Genomic DNA, 14,698 nt, shown 5'->3' on the forward strand with positions numbered 1-14,698 from the left:
CTACCCACATGTGGTCTCTCAACCGCATCATCTCGCCTCTTTCTAGTATGTCTTTATCCTCGTACAATTTCTTTGGTGTTCATCAAGACGGAAGGGCAGAACACCTTCTTTCAAGGCTGAGAGACTGATCTCCTCAGGTTACTTCACGTCTTTACCGTTCAGTAATTATTCTCTATATCGAGGTGATAAAGCCATCGGTAGTCAAAACTTCTCACCAGTAAGATACTCAGGTACTGCACATATGTCTTATTCATATATTTGTCAGTTTTTGTATACCGTTGATATATTAATAATTAAATATTGGGAATAATAAAGCATTTGAGATGTGACTTGATAGATCAAGCTTGTAATGCGGATCTTGAGTGCGACCCATCATGATTTACAGTGTTACCAATGTCTCAGAAGGTAGTGCCAGATTAATATTTATTATTAGTTTTATTCATCTTTTGTATTTTAATATGAGTAATGGATAAAGTACAAGCAAACATACACAGAAAATAAAATAGAAGGCGAGAGAAGTGCTACATTATTCTTACCTTCTACTATATTTTCTTCATGTGGCTAGCTTTTACCACTGGCAAGTGATTATTTTGTATTTGAACTGATGCATAAAATTAAAATTAAATAATAAAGCATTATTATTAATTAACCATTAAAATTAATTTGTTATCATTAGTAGGATAAGGTCGGGCATGTTTTGAAAATGTTACATTCACATTAAATAACCTGAATATATTAAAGTCTCTATTCAACCATTAAAAGGGTATTAAAAAGAGGCACTAAATGCCTGGAGACTCCTTGAGTTACAATAGTTTATATGCAAGTTGAGGAGAGTTAGAAGGTTGAGGTTGATGTGGCATCAGTGAGTAGGTTCCCTTGTTGTGGACGAAACTCTGATGAGCAATTTCCGGAGATGACTTTCCTTGCATTTCATTTACAATCACTTAGATAGTAGGTAAAATGGAGAGGAATAAATCTCAAATAATCGTAAGTACTTGGAAATCAGCGTAAAGTATTGTAAGCGCCCGTAATTTGATTTCTTAAGATTTTATTTAGCCATTTCCGTTCAATATGGCGGCGGAGGGCTTCCTGTTTATATTTTGATCCTCCCTCCCCCTCCCCGGAGCTCTCACAGGCATGATCACACATTCACCTCACACCACTTTATCATCTTAAAACCTTGATTGATGGGGACTGTATGAAACGTGTTTCATCTTGGGGTCCAGTAGCTACATCCTTGAGGGTTTACCGCTGTTGTTTATTAAAAGATAATTTGTGTATCTTGATCCTTAAATAGTATTGGTTTTGACAGTAGACAGGTTCAAGATAAAGCAGATGAGCCTTATTTACCTTCGATGTATATTGTTTTAGGTATTTATACATTAGTTGCAATAAACAGTTGTTAAAGGCATATACTGATATAAGTATATTTAACCATGGATAGTTTCAGAAACTCAATGTAACTTATTAACGCTGGTTTCTTCGAGTGACAGAAAGGTATGCAGGCCATATCTATATCATATTTTCAACAGACCACATAAGTATAATACTAGAAGCAAATTTTTTAATTTTCCTTGGTGGTGTACAACTAATGTAAATACTACTACATGCAGATCAAAGAACCCAAAATTGGAAACAGCCTAACAATAGGCTAAAAAAGGTCATGTCTCCCATTAACTTCAAAAACATGAAACATGATTAAAAAAATCACGGTGAGGTCCAGGTTTGATTCCCGGCGAAGCATTGGAAATGTTGGACGTATTTCCTTACACCAGTTGTCTCTGTTCATCCATCAGTAAAATGGGTACCTGGGTGTTAGTTGACTGGTGTGGGTCGCATCCCGAGACAAAACTGACCTAATTTGCCTGAAATGCTCTGCATAACAAGCGGCTTTCTATATAGATATCATTTCATCACCCAAAATTGAACAGTTAAACCATACTCAGTACCTACCAGTTACTCAAAAGCTATTTAAAAAACTTCTAAATAATTTAAGACTCCTCAACTTAACCTTAATTCAACTTCATTACTGTATATTGTGCTAAGGATTGCTCAGCCAAAAACTCATTACTTCAAAATTAGATGCTTAAATTTCATTGTATAAAATAATACTAAATTTTAATAATTTCATATTGTAAATTGTTTTAAGTTGTTCTAAATTGCACCAAATTGTAATATGTAATTTCATATCATAAGTTGTTTTTAAATTGTTCCATTGTAATATTTCCACATTGTAAAATAATTCAAATTGTACCATTGTTTGTAATAATTATTGTACTCACTGTAACTTTACAAATGTCCATATATGTATTTGTTATTGGCTTACTAATCTTAAGTTATTATTAAGTTTGCGATGTGCTAAAATATAATACTGTAACAACTGCTGTTGATACAATAAATATATACAAAATCAATGTTCAGTTCGAACCAGCTATGATATATATGTGTAGTATTAAGTATAGTCTGTAATGTTTTAGGTTTAGTCTGCCCGAAATGCCTTGACATGATAGTGGCTTTCTTTGCACTTGCAAATCAACATTGTAATTAAACATTGTAAACTATGCATGGAAATAGACTCCTTATAACATGTCAGTCACACATTGTAAACTTTGCAAAGAAATAAAAATTTGAATTTTGAATTTGAATTTGATTAGTAGTACACATGTCATTGATGTCGGCTAGGCCTGTATACCTTGTACTTGTAGTAAATTAAGATATTATTATTATATTTTTATTACATTATTATTATTATATGGATGGTTGATTCACTTTTATATGTAATGCAGTTTGCATTACACATGCTTCACCTTGAAGGATATCTAAAATTTCCACTTCAGTGTCAAGGATTTGCATTTATTATTCTTGGCACCTCTAGCATTACTAGTATTCTTAGGTACTATGATTAATATCCACAGATGGGATGAGATTATGAAAATATCTAAAATCGAAAAATAAACACTGAATGAGTAAGGCTCACATTACTTCCAGAAAACAACTGTATGCTCATGGAGTGTACTATCAATGGGTTTTTCACACAGCATACAGTTTTACATGTACATGTATGGTTATCGTCCGGTGCAGAAATTGTACAATTCGGATTTTGAGCACTTTTTTTTGGCGAAATTTTCCCTTGGTGGGGTTTGTACATCCGCTCGGAAATTATCCGTATCAGGTGCGTCCACCCGCCTGGGATGCTGCTGCTCGTGTACCAGACTGAGTCTGCCTCTGTCTCTCGTTGAGTTAGCAATACTCCGTGCGTTCATCCATTGTTTTTTGTGCTTGTTTATTGATTGCGACTGTGAAATAAGCCACCATGGGGCCAAAGAAAGTTCAGAGTGCCAGCCCTTTGGTAAAGAAGGTGAGAAACATGATAGAATTCAAGAAAGAACTCGTAGAATGAGTTGCAAAGTTTTGTGGAGAAATATCACTACCACCCTCTACAGAGGTAGAGGGTGGTAGTGATTGTGGTAGAGGGTGGTAGTGATTGTGGTAGAGGGTGGTAGTGATTGTGGTAGAGAGTGGTAGTGATTGTGGTAGAGGGTGGTAGTGATTGTGGTAGAGGGTGGTAGTGATTGTGGTAGAGGGTGGTAGTGATTGTGGTAGAGGGTGGTAGTGATGGTGGTAGAGGGTGCTAGTGATGGCAAACAATCAAAGATGTTGAGAAGTTGTTGGTGTGGATCAGTGAAAAACAGTTAACGGGAGATAGTGTTGTGGAGGCGATAATTTGCGAGAAGGCAAGGCAGTTGCATGCTTATCTTGTAAAAAATATGCCAACAAGAGTCTTCAATAAAGGTAAAACTGATTTAACTCTTCATTTATCCATTAAAATTAGTGCTTTATATTTATTTCTCATTGTTTCTATATGTAAAACTATAGTTATTCTCCATAAATTGTTTTTTTGTTAATATTTTTGGGTGTCTGGAGCAGATTAATTAGATTTACATTATTTCTTATGGGAAATATTACTTCGGTTTTTGTCCATTTCGGATTTCAGCCGACCTTCTGGAACGGATTAAGGATGAAAACCGGGGTATATTACTGTACTTTTTCATTTGTGTTTCAATACAGTATGCATTACTTTATCAGAGGGCTTATTGTACATTATTTAGCAAAACTTGAAGATGAATTAGATAAACATTAAGTTTAGCTAAATGACCAATAACTAATTAACCCTTTCAGGGTCGACAGGCCCTCACCGAGACTTGTTCTCAGGGTCGAAAAATTTTCCCCCCCCCCCAAAAAAAAAAAAAAAAAAAATTTCTTATGAAAAGATAGAGAATCTTTTCCCGATCATAATGACACCAAAAGTATGAAATTTGATGGAAAACTTACGGAATTATGCTCTCGCGAAGTTAGCAGTTTCGATGATGTTTACGCATCGGCGATTTTGCCCACTTTGAGCCCTATTTTCGGCCAATTCCAGTGTACTAGTCAACAAAAATCATAACTATTTCACTAGACCTCCATTTTTTCTATCAAATGAGTACAAGAAACCACCCATTTACCAATTTCAACTATCCAATAAAGTGGTAAGAATTTAGCAATTTTGCCAATTTCACACAAATTTCAAAAGATGCTAATTTCTAAATAGGGTCCAGAATAAACAAAGACATTCCTGGCACTAAAATAACATTTCCTCTGTTCATTAGTCACGTTTCCACGCCCTCTTACATTCTTTTGCTTTCCACTTGAATTTTTATTCTCACAAAAAATAGAAGATTTACTGTTATGCAGACTACTGCATTAGTGTAGAAGTGTTATAAACAATATCAGCGCACTTGTGAAAGAATATTACTCCCCAGTTGACGTGTATTGGACGCGTAGCATGATTTGTTTACTTTTGAACTTTGGCCAAAATCGAAGATTTCTGCTACTTTGAGCTCAATTTCAAGGTACTTTTCATTGTAAAACCAATCAAAATCATCTCAATTTCTGTAATATGTTTTCCATTCTATAAAATGAGACCAGGAAAACTAGAATACCATCATAAATACCATACGAAAATACAGTGCAAAGTTGCTGTTTTAAACCAAAAACACAAAGTTTTTTTTTTTTCATTACGCACTGCGTGCTGGATTTTTTTTTATACTGCGCACACTGACCACATAGACCCATTCTTTTATATGTAGGCCTACCAGCTTTCTCTAACTAGATTTGAGGGCGCTAGAATTAAGGCGTACAAATACGTCAAAAACCCTGGTGTGTAAGCCGTACTAGTACATCAGAAACCCTGAAAGGGTTAATGGTTGTACAGGTACTATATAGATATATGTATAAAATAAGTTTTCATCAATAACATATTTTTCAAAGGGCTTTATAATTAGTTATTTAGAAAATTTTATATGTAGATGTAATTAACAACATGCTACTTTTTTTTTTTTAGCTTCTAGATAAAAATGGGCTTGAGACAGTGGCCAAAGCACTCTCCTCTGGGTGTTGGACCCTTAGTGAATCAGGAAATTTTGAAATATCAGGTTTTTTTGGAACATCTAATGTCCGTGGGAATGCCCCTCAGTTGACCCTAGCACAAGGAAATGTGCGCCCAGTCACTCAGGTTTCAGGTATGTATGGCAAATTTACTGTACAGGTTTCCTTTGCTTTGTGCAAGATTTTAATACAATGTATGAATTTGCATATATGTAATGACCTTGCCTGAAGTAATAATTTCCTTTGTGAGTTTTATACAACACAAGTGCAGGGAGATCCTAGCACTTTGTATGATGCTTTAATTTTTCCTCTTGCTATAAGTGGTTGTTTAACATAAATGATAGACAAAAAAACATTTAATATTAGCTGGAGACTTCAATATCAACCTCCTCCAATCCAAAGACCACAAGTAGCTAGTCTCATCAACATGTACAGTTGCAAATTAATAGCATCAGTAACTAAACCTATGAGAATTACCAAGACTACATTGTTTGGATTTTTTTTTATGCTTATATTACCTACCTGGAAGACTCTAAGTAGGAGGATGTTCTGGAGGTCAATGTCCCCATGACCCAGTCCTTGACCAGGCCTTCTGGTGGATCAGGGCCTGATCAACCAGGCTATTACTTCTGACTGCACATAGTCCAACTTATGAACCACAGCCTGGCTGATCAAGTACTGACTTTAAGTGTCTGTGCTCTCTCTCTCTCTTGAAGGCAGCCAGGGGTCTATAGACCCAGTACAAGATATTAACATGAATTGTACAATACAAAAATTACCTACTATATATATATATATATTCCTTATCTGGATGCCTGCACTAGTATTAAATAGTTAATAAGTACTGTATTGTACTAGATTTAGTCTGCCTGAACTGCTTCACATAATAAGAGGATTTCCTTAGAATGTATAAAAAGATGTAATGACAAAACTAAATCTACACCTTGTAATTTTTAGAAATAAAATTTGATTTGATTTGATATGCAAATTCTTCTTTTTGTAGGTAGTAGGTTGGTAGACAGCAACCACCCAGGGAAGTACTACCGTCCTGCCAGATGACTGTGAAACAGAAACCTGTAACTGTTTTGCATGATGGTAGGATTGCTGGTTTCTTTTTCTGTCTCATAAACACGCTAGATAACAGGGATATCTTGCTACTCCTACTTACACTTTGGTCACACTTCACAGACACGCACATGCATATATATATACATACATCTAGGTTTTTCTCCTTTTTCTAAATAGCTCTTGTTCCTCTTTATTTCTTCTATTGTCCATGGGGAAGTGGAAAAGAATCTTTCCTCCGTAAGCCATGCGTGTCGTATGAGGCAACTAAAATGCCGGGAGCAATGGGCTAGTAACCCCTTCTCCTGAAGACATTTACTAAAAAAGAGAAGAAGAAAAACTTTATAAAACTGGGATGCTTAAATGTGCGTGGATGTAGTGCGGATGACAAGAAACAGATGATTGCTGATGTTATGAATGAAAAGAAGTTGGATGTCCTGGCCCTAAGCGAAACAAAGCTGAAGGGGGTAGGGGAGTTTCGGTGGGGGGAAATAAATGGGATTAAATCTGGAGTATCTGAGAGAGTTAGAGCAAAGGAAGGGGTAGCAGTAATGTTGAAGGATCAGTTATGGAAGGAGAAAAGAGAATATGAATGTGTAAATTCAAGAATTATGTGGATTAAAGTAAAGGTTGGATGCGAAAAGTGGGTCATAATAAGTGTGTATGCACCTGGAGAAGAGAGGAATGTAGAGGAGAGAGAGAGATTTTGGGAGATGTTAAGTGAATGTATAGGAACCTTTGAACCAAGTGAGAGAGTAATTGTGGTAGGGGGCCTGAATGCTAAAGTAGGAGAAACTTTTAGAGAGGGTGTGGTAGGTAAGTTTGGGGTGCCAGGTGTAAATGATAATGGGAGCCCTTTGATTGAACTTTGTATTGAAAGGGGTTTAGTTATAGGTAATACATATTTTAAGAAAGAGGATAAATAAGTATACAAGATATGATATAGGGCGAAATGACAGTAGTTTGTTGGATTATGTATTGGTAGATAAAAGACTGTTGAGTAGACTTCAGGATGTACATGTTTATAGAGGGGCCACAGATATATCAGATCACTTTTTAGTTGTAGCTACACTGAGAGTAAAAGGTAGATAGGATACAAGGAGAATAGAAGCATCAGGGAAGAGAGAGGTGAAGGTTTATAAACTAGAAGAGGAGGCAGTTAGGGTAAGATATAAACAGCTATTGGAGGATAGATGGGCTAATGAGAGCATAGGCAATGGGGTCGAAGAGGTATGGGGTAGGTTTAAAAATGTAGTGTTAGAGTGTTCAGCAGAAGTTTGTGGTTACAGGAAAGTGGGTGCGGGAGGGAAGAGGAGCGATTGGTGAAATGATGATGTAAAGAGAGTAGTAAGGGAGAAAAAGTTAGCATATGAGAAGTTTTTACAAAGTAGAAGTGATGCAAGGAGGGAAGAGCATATGGAGAAAAAGAGAGAGGTTAAGAGAGTGGTGAAGCAATGTAAAAAGAGAGCAAATGAGAGAGTGGGTGAGATGTTATCAACAAATTTTGTTGAAAATAAGAAATAGTTTTGGAGTGAGATTAACAAGTTAAGGAAGCCTAGAGAACAAATGGATTTGTCAGTTAAAAATAGGAGAGGAGAGTTATTAAATGGAGAGTTAGAGGTATTGGGAAGATGAAGGGAATATTTTGAGGAATTGTTAAATGTTGATGAAGATAGGGAAGCTGTGATTTTGTGTATAGGGCAAGGAGGAATAACATCTTGTAGGAGTGAGGAAGAGCCAGTTGTGAGTGGGGGGGAAGTTCGTGAGGCAGTAGGTAAAATGAAAGGGGGTAAGGCAGCCGGGATTGATGGGATAAAGATAGAAATGTTAAAAGCAGGTGGGGATATAGTTTTGGAGTGGTTGGTGCTTTTATTTAATAAATGTATGGAAGAGGGTAAGGGACCTAGGGATTGGTAGAGAGCATGCATAGTTCCTTTGTATAAAGGCAAAGGGGACAAAAGATAGTGCAAAAATTATAGGGGGGATAAGTCTGTTGAGTATACCTGGTAAAGTGTATGGTAGAGTTCTTATTGAAAGAATTAAGAGTAAGACAGAGAATAGGATAGCAGATGAACAAGGAGGCTTTAGGAAAGGTAGGGGGTGTGTGGACCAGGTGTTTACAGTGAAACATATAAGTGAACAGTATTTAGATAAGGCTAAAAAGGTTTTTGTGGCATTTATGGATTTGGAAAAGGCGTATGACAGGGCGTATAGGGGGGGCAATGTGGCAGATGTTACAGGTGTATGGTGTAGGAGGTAGGTTACTGAAAGTAGTGAAAAGTTTTTATGAGGATAGCGAGACTCAAGTTAGAGTGTAGGAAAGAGGGAGATTATTTCCCAGTAAAAGTAGGCCTTAGACAGGGATGTGTGATGTCACCGTGGTTTTTTTTTTTTTTTTTTTTTTTTTTTGTATTATCACACTGGCCGATTCCCACCAAGGCAGGGTGGCCTGAAAATGAAAAACTTTCACCATCATTCACTCCATCACTGTCTTGCCAGAAGGGTGCTTTACACTACAGTTTTTAAACTGCAACATTAACACCCCTCCTTCAGAGTGCAGGCACTGTACTTCCCATCTCCAGGACTCAAGTCCGGCCTGCAGGTTTCCCTGAACCCCTTCATAAATGTTACTTTGCTCACACTCCAACAGCACGTCAAGTATTAAAAACCATTCGTCTCCATTCACTCCTATCAAACACGCTCACGCATGCCTGCTGGAAGTCCAAGCCCCTCGCACATAAAACCTCCTTTACCCCCTCTCTCCAACCTTTCCTAGGCCGACCCCTACCCCGCCTTCCTTCCACTACAGACTGATACTCTTGAAGTCATTCTGTTTCGCTCCATTCTCTCTACATGTCCGAACCACCTCAACAACCCTTCCTCAGCCCTCTGGACAACAGTTTTGGTAATCCCGCACCTCCTCCTAACTTCCAAACTACGAATTCTCTGCATTATATTCACACCACACATTGCCCTCAGACATGACATCTCCACTGCCTCCAGCCTTCTCCTCGCTGCAACATTCATCACCCATGCTTCACACCCATATAAGAGCGTTGGTAAAACTATACTCTCATACATTCCCCTCTTTGCCTCCAAGGACAAAGTTCTTTGTCTCCACAGACTCCTAAGTGCACCACTCACCGTGGTTGTTTAATATATTTATAGATGGGGTTGTAAGAGAAGTAAATGCGAGGGTCTTGGCAAGAGGCGTGGAGTTAAAAGATAAAGAATCACACATAAAGTGGGAGTTGTCACAGTTGCTCTTCGCTGATGACACTGTGCTCTTGGGAGATTCTGAAGAGAAGTTGCAGAGATTGGTGGATGAATTTGTTAGGATGTGCAAAAGAAGAAAATTAAAAGTGAATACAGGAAAGAGTAAGGTTATGAGGATAACAAAAAGATTAGGTGATGAAAGATTGGATATCAGATTGGAGGGAGAGAGTATGGAGGAGGTGAATGTATTCAGATATTTGGGAGTGGACGTGTCAGCGGATGGGTCTATGAAAGATGAGGTGAATCATAGAATTGATGAGGGGAAAAGGGTGAGCAGTGCACTTAGGAGTCTGTGGAGACAAAGAACTTTGTCCTTGGAGGCAAAGAGGGGAATGTATGAGAGTATAGTTTTACCAACGCTCTTATATGGGTGTGAAGCATGGGTAATGAATGTTGCAGCGAGGAGAAGGCTGGAGGCAGTGGAGATGTCATGTCTGAGGGCAGTGTGTGGTGTGAATATAATGCAGAGAATTCGTAGTTTGGAAGTTAGGAGGAGGTGCGGGATTACCAAAACTGTTGTCCAGAGGGCTGAGGAAGGGTTGTTGAGGTGGTTCGGACATGTAGAGAGAATGGAGCGAAACAGAATAACTTCAAGTATGTATCAGTCTGTAGTGGAAGGAAGGCGGGGTAGGGGTCAGCCTAGGAAAGGTTGGAGGGAGGGGGTAAAGGAGGTTTTGTGTGCGAGGGGCTTGGACTTTCAGCAGGCATGCATTAGCGTGTTTGATAGGAGTGAATGGAGACAAATGGTTTTTAATACTTGACGTGCTGTTGGAGTGTGAGCAAAGTAACATTTATGAAGGGATTCAGGGAAGCCGGCAGGCCGGACTTTAGTCCTGGAGATGGGAAGTACAGTGCCTGCACTCTGAAGGAGGGGTGTTAATGTTGCAGTTTAAAAACTAGTGTGAAGCACCCTTCTGGCAAGACAGTGATGGAGTGAATGATGGTGAAAGTTTTTCTTTTTCGGGCCACCCTGCCTTGATGGGAATCGGCCAGTGTGTTAATAATAATAAAAAAAATGTTGCCTTTGAATGTATTCCTGTTTTACACAAAATTTGGTTCTGTATACTGTACTGTAAATGGTGATCAAAATGTTCCTGGATTGAGCTGATTACTGAGGGCATATAGGAATGATCAGATATATTAATTTTTCTTTTTAAACTTCAGTAGTCTTCTGTAAAGTAGGCACTTGTATCTATAAACTGCAGAACTAAGGCATTCCATTTTTTTTCCTTGGAGATGTATTTATGATACCTGTTTGAGTGACACCAGGAATCCTGTCAAGAGTGCACAACATTTAATAAGCTTCTGTTTCACAATCATTTGGGAGGAATGCAATACCTCAAACAAACAGATAAGCAACTTTATTTATATAAAGTGGCATATATTTTTTTATTGACACATAGGCCGTTTACCACCAAGGCAGGGTGGCCCAAAACAGAAAAACTCTCATCATCATTCACTCCATCACCGTCTTGCCAGAGGCATGCTGACACTACAGTTATAAAACTGCAACATTAACACCCCTCCTTCAGAGTGCCGGCATTGTACATGTACTTCCCATCTCCAGGAATCAAGTCCGGCCTGCTGGTTTCCCTGAATCCCTTCGTAAATATTACCTTGCTTACACTTCAACAGCATGTCAGGTCCTAAAAACCATTCGTCTGCATTTGCTCCTATCTAAGACGCTCACACATGCTGGAAGTCCAGACCCCTCGCACACGAAACCTCCTTGGCCCCCCTCCCTCCAACCTTTCTCAGGCCAAACCCTACCCCGCCTTCCCTTCACTACAGATTTATGCACTCTCGAAGTCATTCTATTTCGTTCCAACCTCTCTACATGTCCAAACCATCTCAATAACCCCTCCTCAGCCTCTGGGTAATAGTTTTGGTAATCCTGCACCTCCTCCTAATCTTCAAACTACGGATTCTATGCATTATATTCACACCACATGTTGCCCTCAGACGTGACATCTCCACTGCTCCAGCCTTCTCCTTGTTGCAACATTTACCTCCTATGCCTCATGCTCATACAAGAGTATTGATATAACATTCACTTCCTCCATACTCTCTACCTCCAATCTGATATCCAGTCTTTTGTTACCTAATTTTTTTTGTTATCCTCATCACCTTACTCTTTCCTCTATTCACTTTTAATTTTTTTCTTTTACATACCGTACCAAACTCATCAACTAATCTCATCAACTTCTCTTCAGAATATCTCAAAAGCAGTGTCATCAGCAAAGAGCAACTCTGACAACTCCCACTTTGTGTTAGATACTTTATCTTTCAACCCCACACCTCTTGCCAGCACTCGAGCATTCACTTCTCTTACAATTCCATCTAGAAGTATAATAAACAACCATGGCAACATCACACATCCCTGACTAAGGCCTACTTTTACTGGGAAATAATCTCCCTCTCGCCTACATACTCTAACCTAAGCCTCACTATCCTCGTAAAGACTCTTCACTGCTTTCAATAACCCACCTCCTATGCCATACATTTGCAACATCTGCCACATTGCCCCCCTATCCACCCTATTATATGCCTTTTCCAAATCTATAAATGCCACAAAACTTCCTTTACCCTTATCTAAATACTGTTCACCTAAATGTTTCACTGCAAACACTTGGTCTACACACCCCTACCCTTCCAAAAGCCTCCTTGTTCATCTGCTATCCTGCTATCTGTCTTACTCTTAATTCTTTCAGTAATAACTCTACCATACACTTTACCAGGTATATTCAACAGACTTGTTCCCCTATAATTTTTACACTCGTGTCCCCTTTGCCTTTATACAAAGGAACTGGAGTTTACCTGGAGAGGGTTGCGGGGGTCACCGCCCCTGCGGCTCGGTCTGAGACCAGGCCTCGTGGTGGATCAGGGTCTGATCAACCAGGCTGTTACTGCTGACCGCATTCACACTGACGTACTAACCACAGCCCGGTTGGTCAGGTACTGACTTTAGGCGCCTGTTCAGTGCCTTCTTGAAGACAGCCAGGGATCTATTGGTAAAATCCTTTGTGAATGCTGGGAGGCAGTTGAACAGTCTTGGGGCCCGGACATTTATTGTGTTGTTTCTCAGTGTACTCGTGGTGCCCCTGCTTTTAAATGGGGAAATGTTGCATCTCCTGCCGAGTCTTTTGCTTTCATAAGGAGTGATTTGTGTGCAAATTTGGTACTAATTCCTCTAGGATTTTCCAAGAACACTGAGTCATATTGGGACTTTAGTATCTCACTCATTTTTTGGCTGTCATCTGTGTATGTCCCATCTTGCCTAAGCAGGGCCCCAGTGCTGGCTGTTGTTTTTTCCTTAGATTTGGCATAATAGAAGTTTTTTTTTTTTTTTTTTTTTCTTCTTCAACAAGTCGGCCGTCTCCCACCGAGGCAGGGTGACCCAAAAAAGAAAGAAAATCCCCAAAAAGAAAATACTTTCATTATCATTCAACACTTTCACCACACTCGCACATTATCACTATTTTTGCAGAGGTGCTCAGAATACAACACTTTAGAAGCATACACATATAAAGATACACAACATATCCCTCCAATATCCCAAACCCCTCCTTTAAAGTACAGGCATTGTACTTCCCATTTCCAGGACTCGAGTCCGACTATATGAAAATAACCGGTTTCCCTGAATCCCTTCACTAAATATTACCCTGCTCACACTCCAACAGATCGTCAGGTCCCAAGTACCATTCGTCTCCATTCACTTCTATCTAACATGCTCACGCACGCTTGCTGGAAGTCCAAGCCCCTTGCCCACAAAACCTCCTTTACCCCCTCTCTCCAACCCTTTCGAGGACGACCCCCTACCCCGCCTTCCTTCCCCTATAGATTTATATGCTTTCCATGTCATTCTACTTTGATCCATTCTCTCTAAATGACCAAACCACCTCAACAACCCCTCTTCTGCCCTCTGACTAATACTTTTATTAACTCCACACCTTTTCCTAATTTCCACACTCCGAATTTTCTGCATAATATTTACACCACACATTGCCCTTAAACAGGACATCTCCACTGCCTCCAACCGTCTCCTCGCTGCTGCATTTACCACCCAAGCTTCACACCCATATAAGAGTGTTTGTACTATTATACTTTCATACATTCCCTTCTTTGCCTCCATAGATAACGTTTTTTGACTCCACATATACCTCAACGCACCACTCACCTTTTTTCCCTCATCAATTCTATGATTAACCTCATCCTTCATAAATCCATCCGCCGACACGTCAACTCCCAAGTACAGTGGACCCCCAGTTAACGATATTTTTTCACTCCAGAAGTATGTTCAGGTGCCAGTACTGACCGAATTTGTTCCCATAAGAAATATTGTGAAGTAGATTAGTCCATTTCAGACCCCCAAACATACACGTACAAACGCACTTACATAAATACACTTACATAATTCGGAGGTAATCGTTATGCGGGGGTCCACTGTATCTGAAAACATTCACTTCTTCCATACTCCTCCTCCCCAATTTGATATCCAATTTTTCTTTATCTAAGTCATTTGACACCCTCATCACCTTACTCTTTTCTATGTTCACTTTCAACTTTCTACCTTTACACACATTCCCAAACTCATCCACTAACCTTTGCAATTTTTCTTTAGAATCTCCCATAAGCACAGTATCATCATCAAAAAGTAACTGTGTCAATTCCCATTTTGAATTTGATTCCCCAAAATTTAATCCCACCCCTCTCCCGAACACCCTAGCATTTACTTCCTTTACAACCCCATCTATAAATATATTAAACAACCATGGTGACATTACACATCCCTGTCTAAGACCTACTTTTACCGGGAAGTAGTCTCCCTCTCTTCTACACACCCTAACCTGAGCCTCACTATCCTCATAAAAACTCTTTACAGCAATTAATAACTTACCACCTATTCCATATACTTGCAACATCTGCCACA

At 39.1% G+C, this 14,698-nt stretch overlaps 1 protein-coding gene across 8 annotated transcripts in view; it reads left to right on the plus strand.

Moving 5' to 3' along the window:
* Positions 1-855: 855 nt before the first annotated feature.
* Positions 856-14,698, plus strand: part of LOC128686131 (GA-binding protein subunit beta-1) — a 160,465-nt gene continuing 146,622 nt past the window's right edge. For 2 of the 8 annotated variants that reach the window (XM_070083347.1, XM_070083349.1), the window contains exons 1-2: positions 856-987; positions 5,384-5,561. In XM_070083347.1, coding sequence (XP_069939448.1) covers positions 961-987; positions 5,384-5,561 — 205 coding nt within the window. In that variant the 5' untranslated portion in view covers positions 856-960. Of the gene's footprint in view, positions 988-1,028; positions 1,244-5,383; positions 5,562-14,698 lie in introns of those variants that run through there. The other 6 variants (XR_011391783.1, XM_070083351.1, XM_070083352.1 and 3 more) reach the window with 5 other exon arrangements.

Source organism: Cherax quadricarinatus, chromosome 9, assembly GCF_038502225.1.
Source record: "Cherax quadricarinatus isolate ZL_2023a chromosome 9, ASM3850222v1, whole genome shotgun sequence".
NCBI lineage: Eukaryota > Metazoa > Arthropoda > Malacostraca > Decapoda > Parastacidae > Cherax > Cherax quadricarinatus.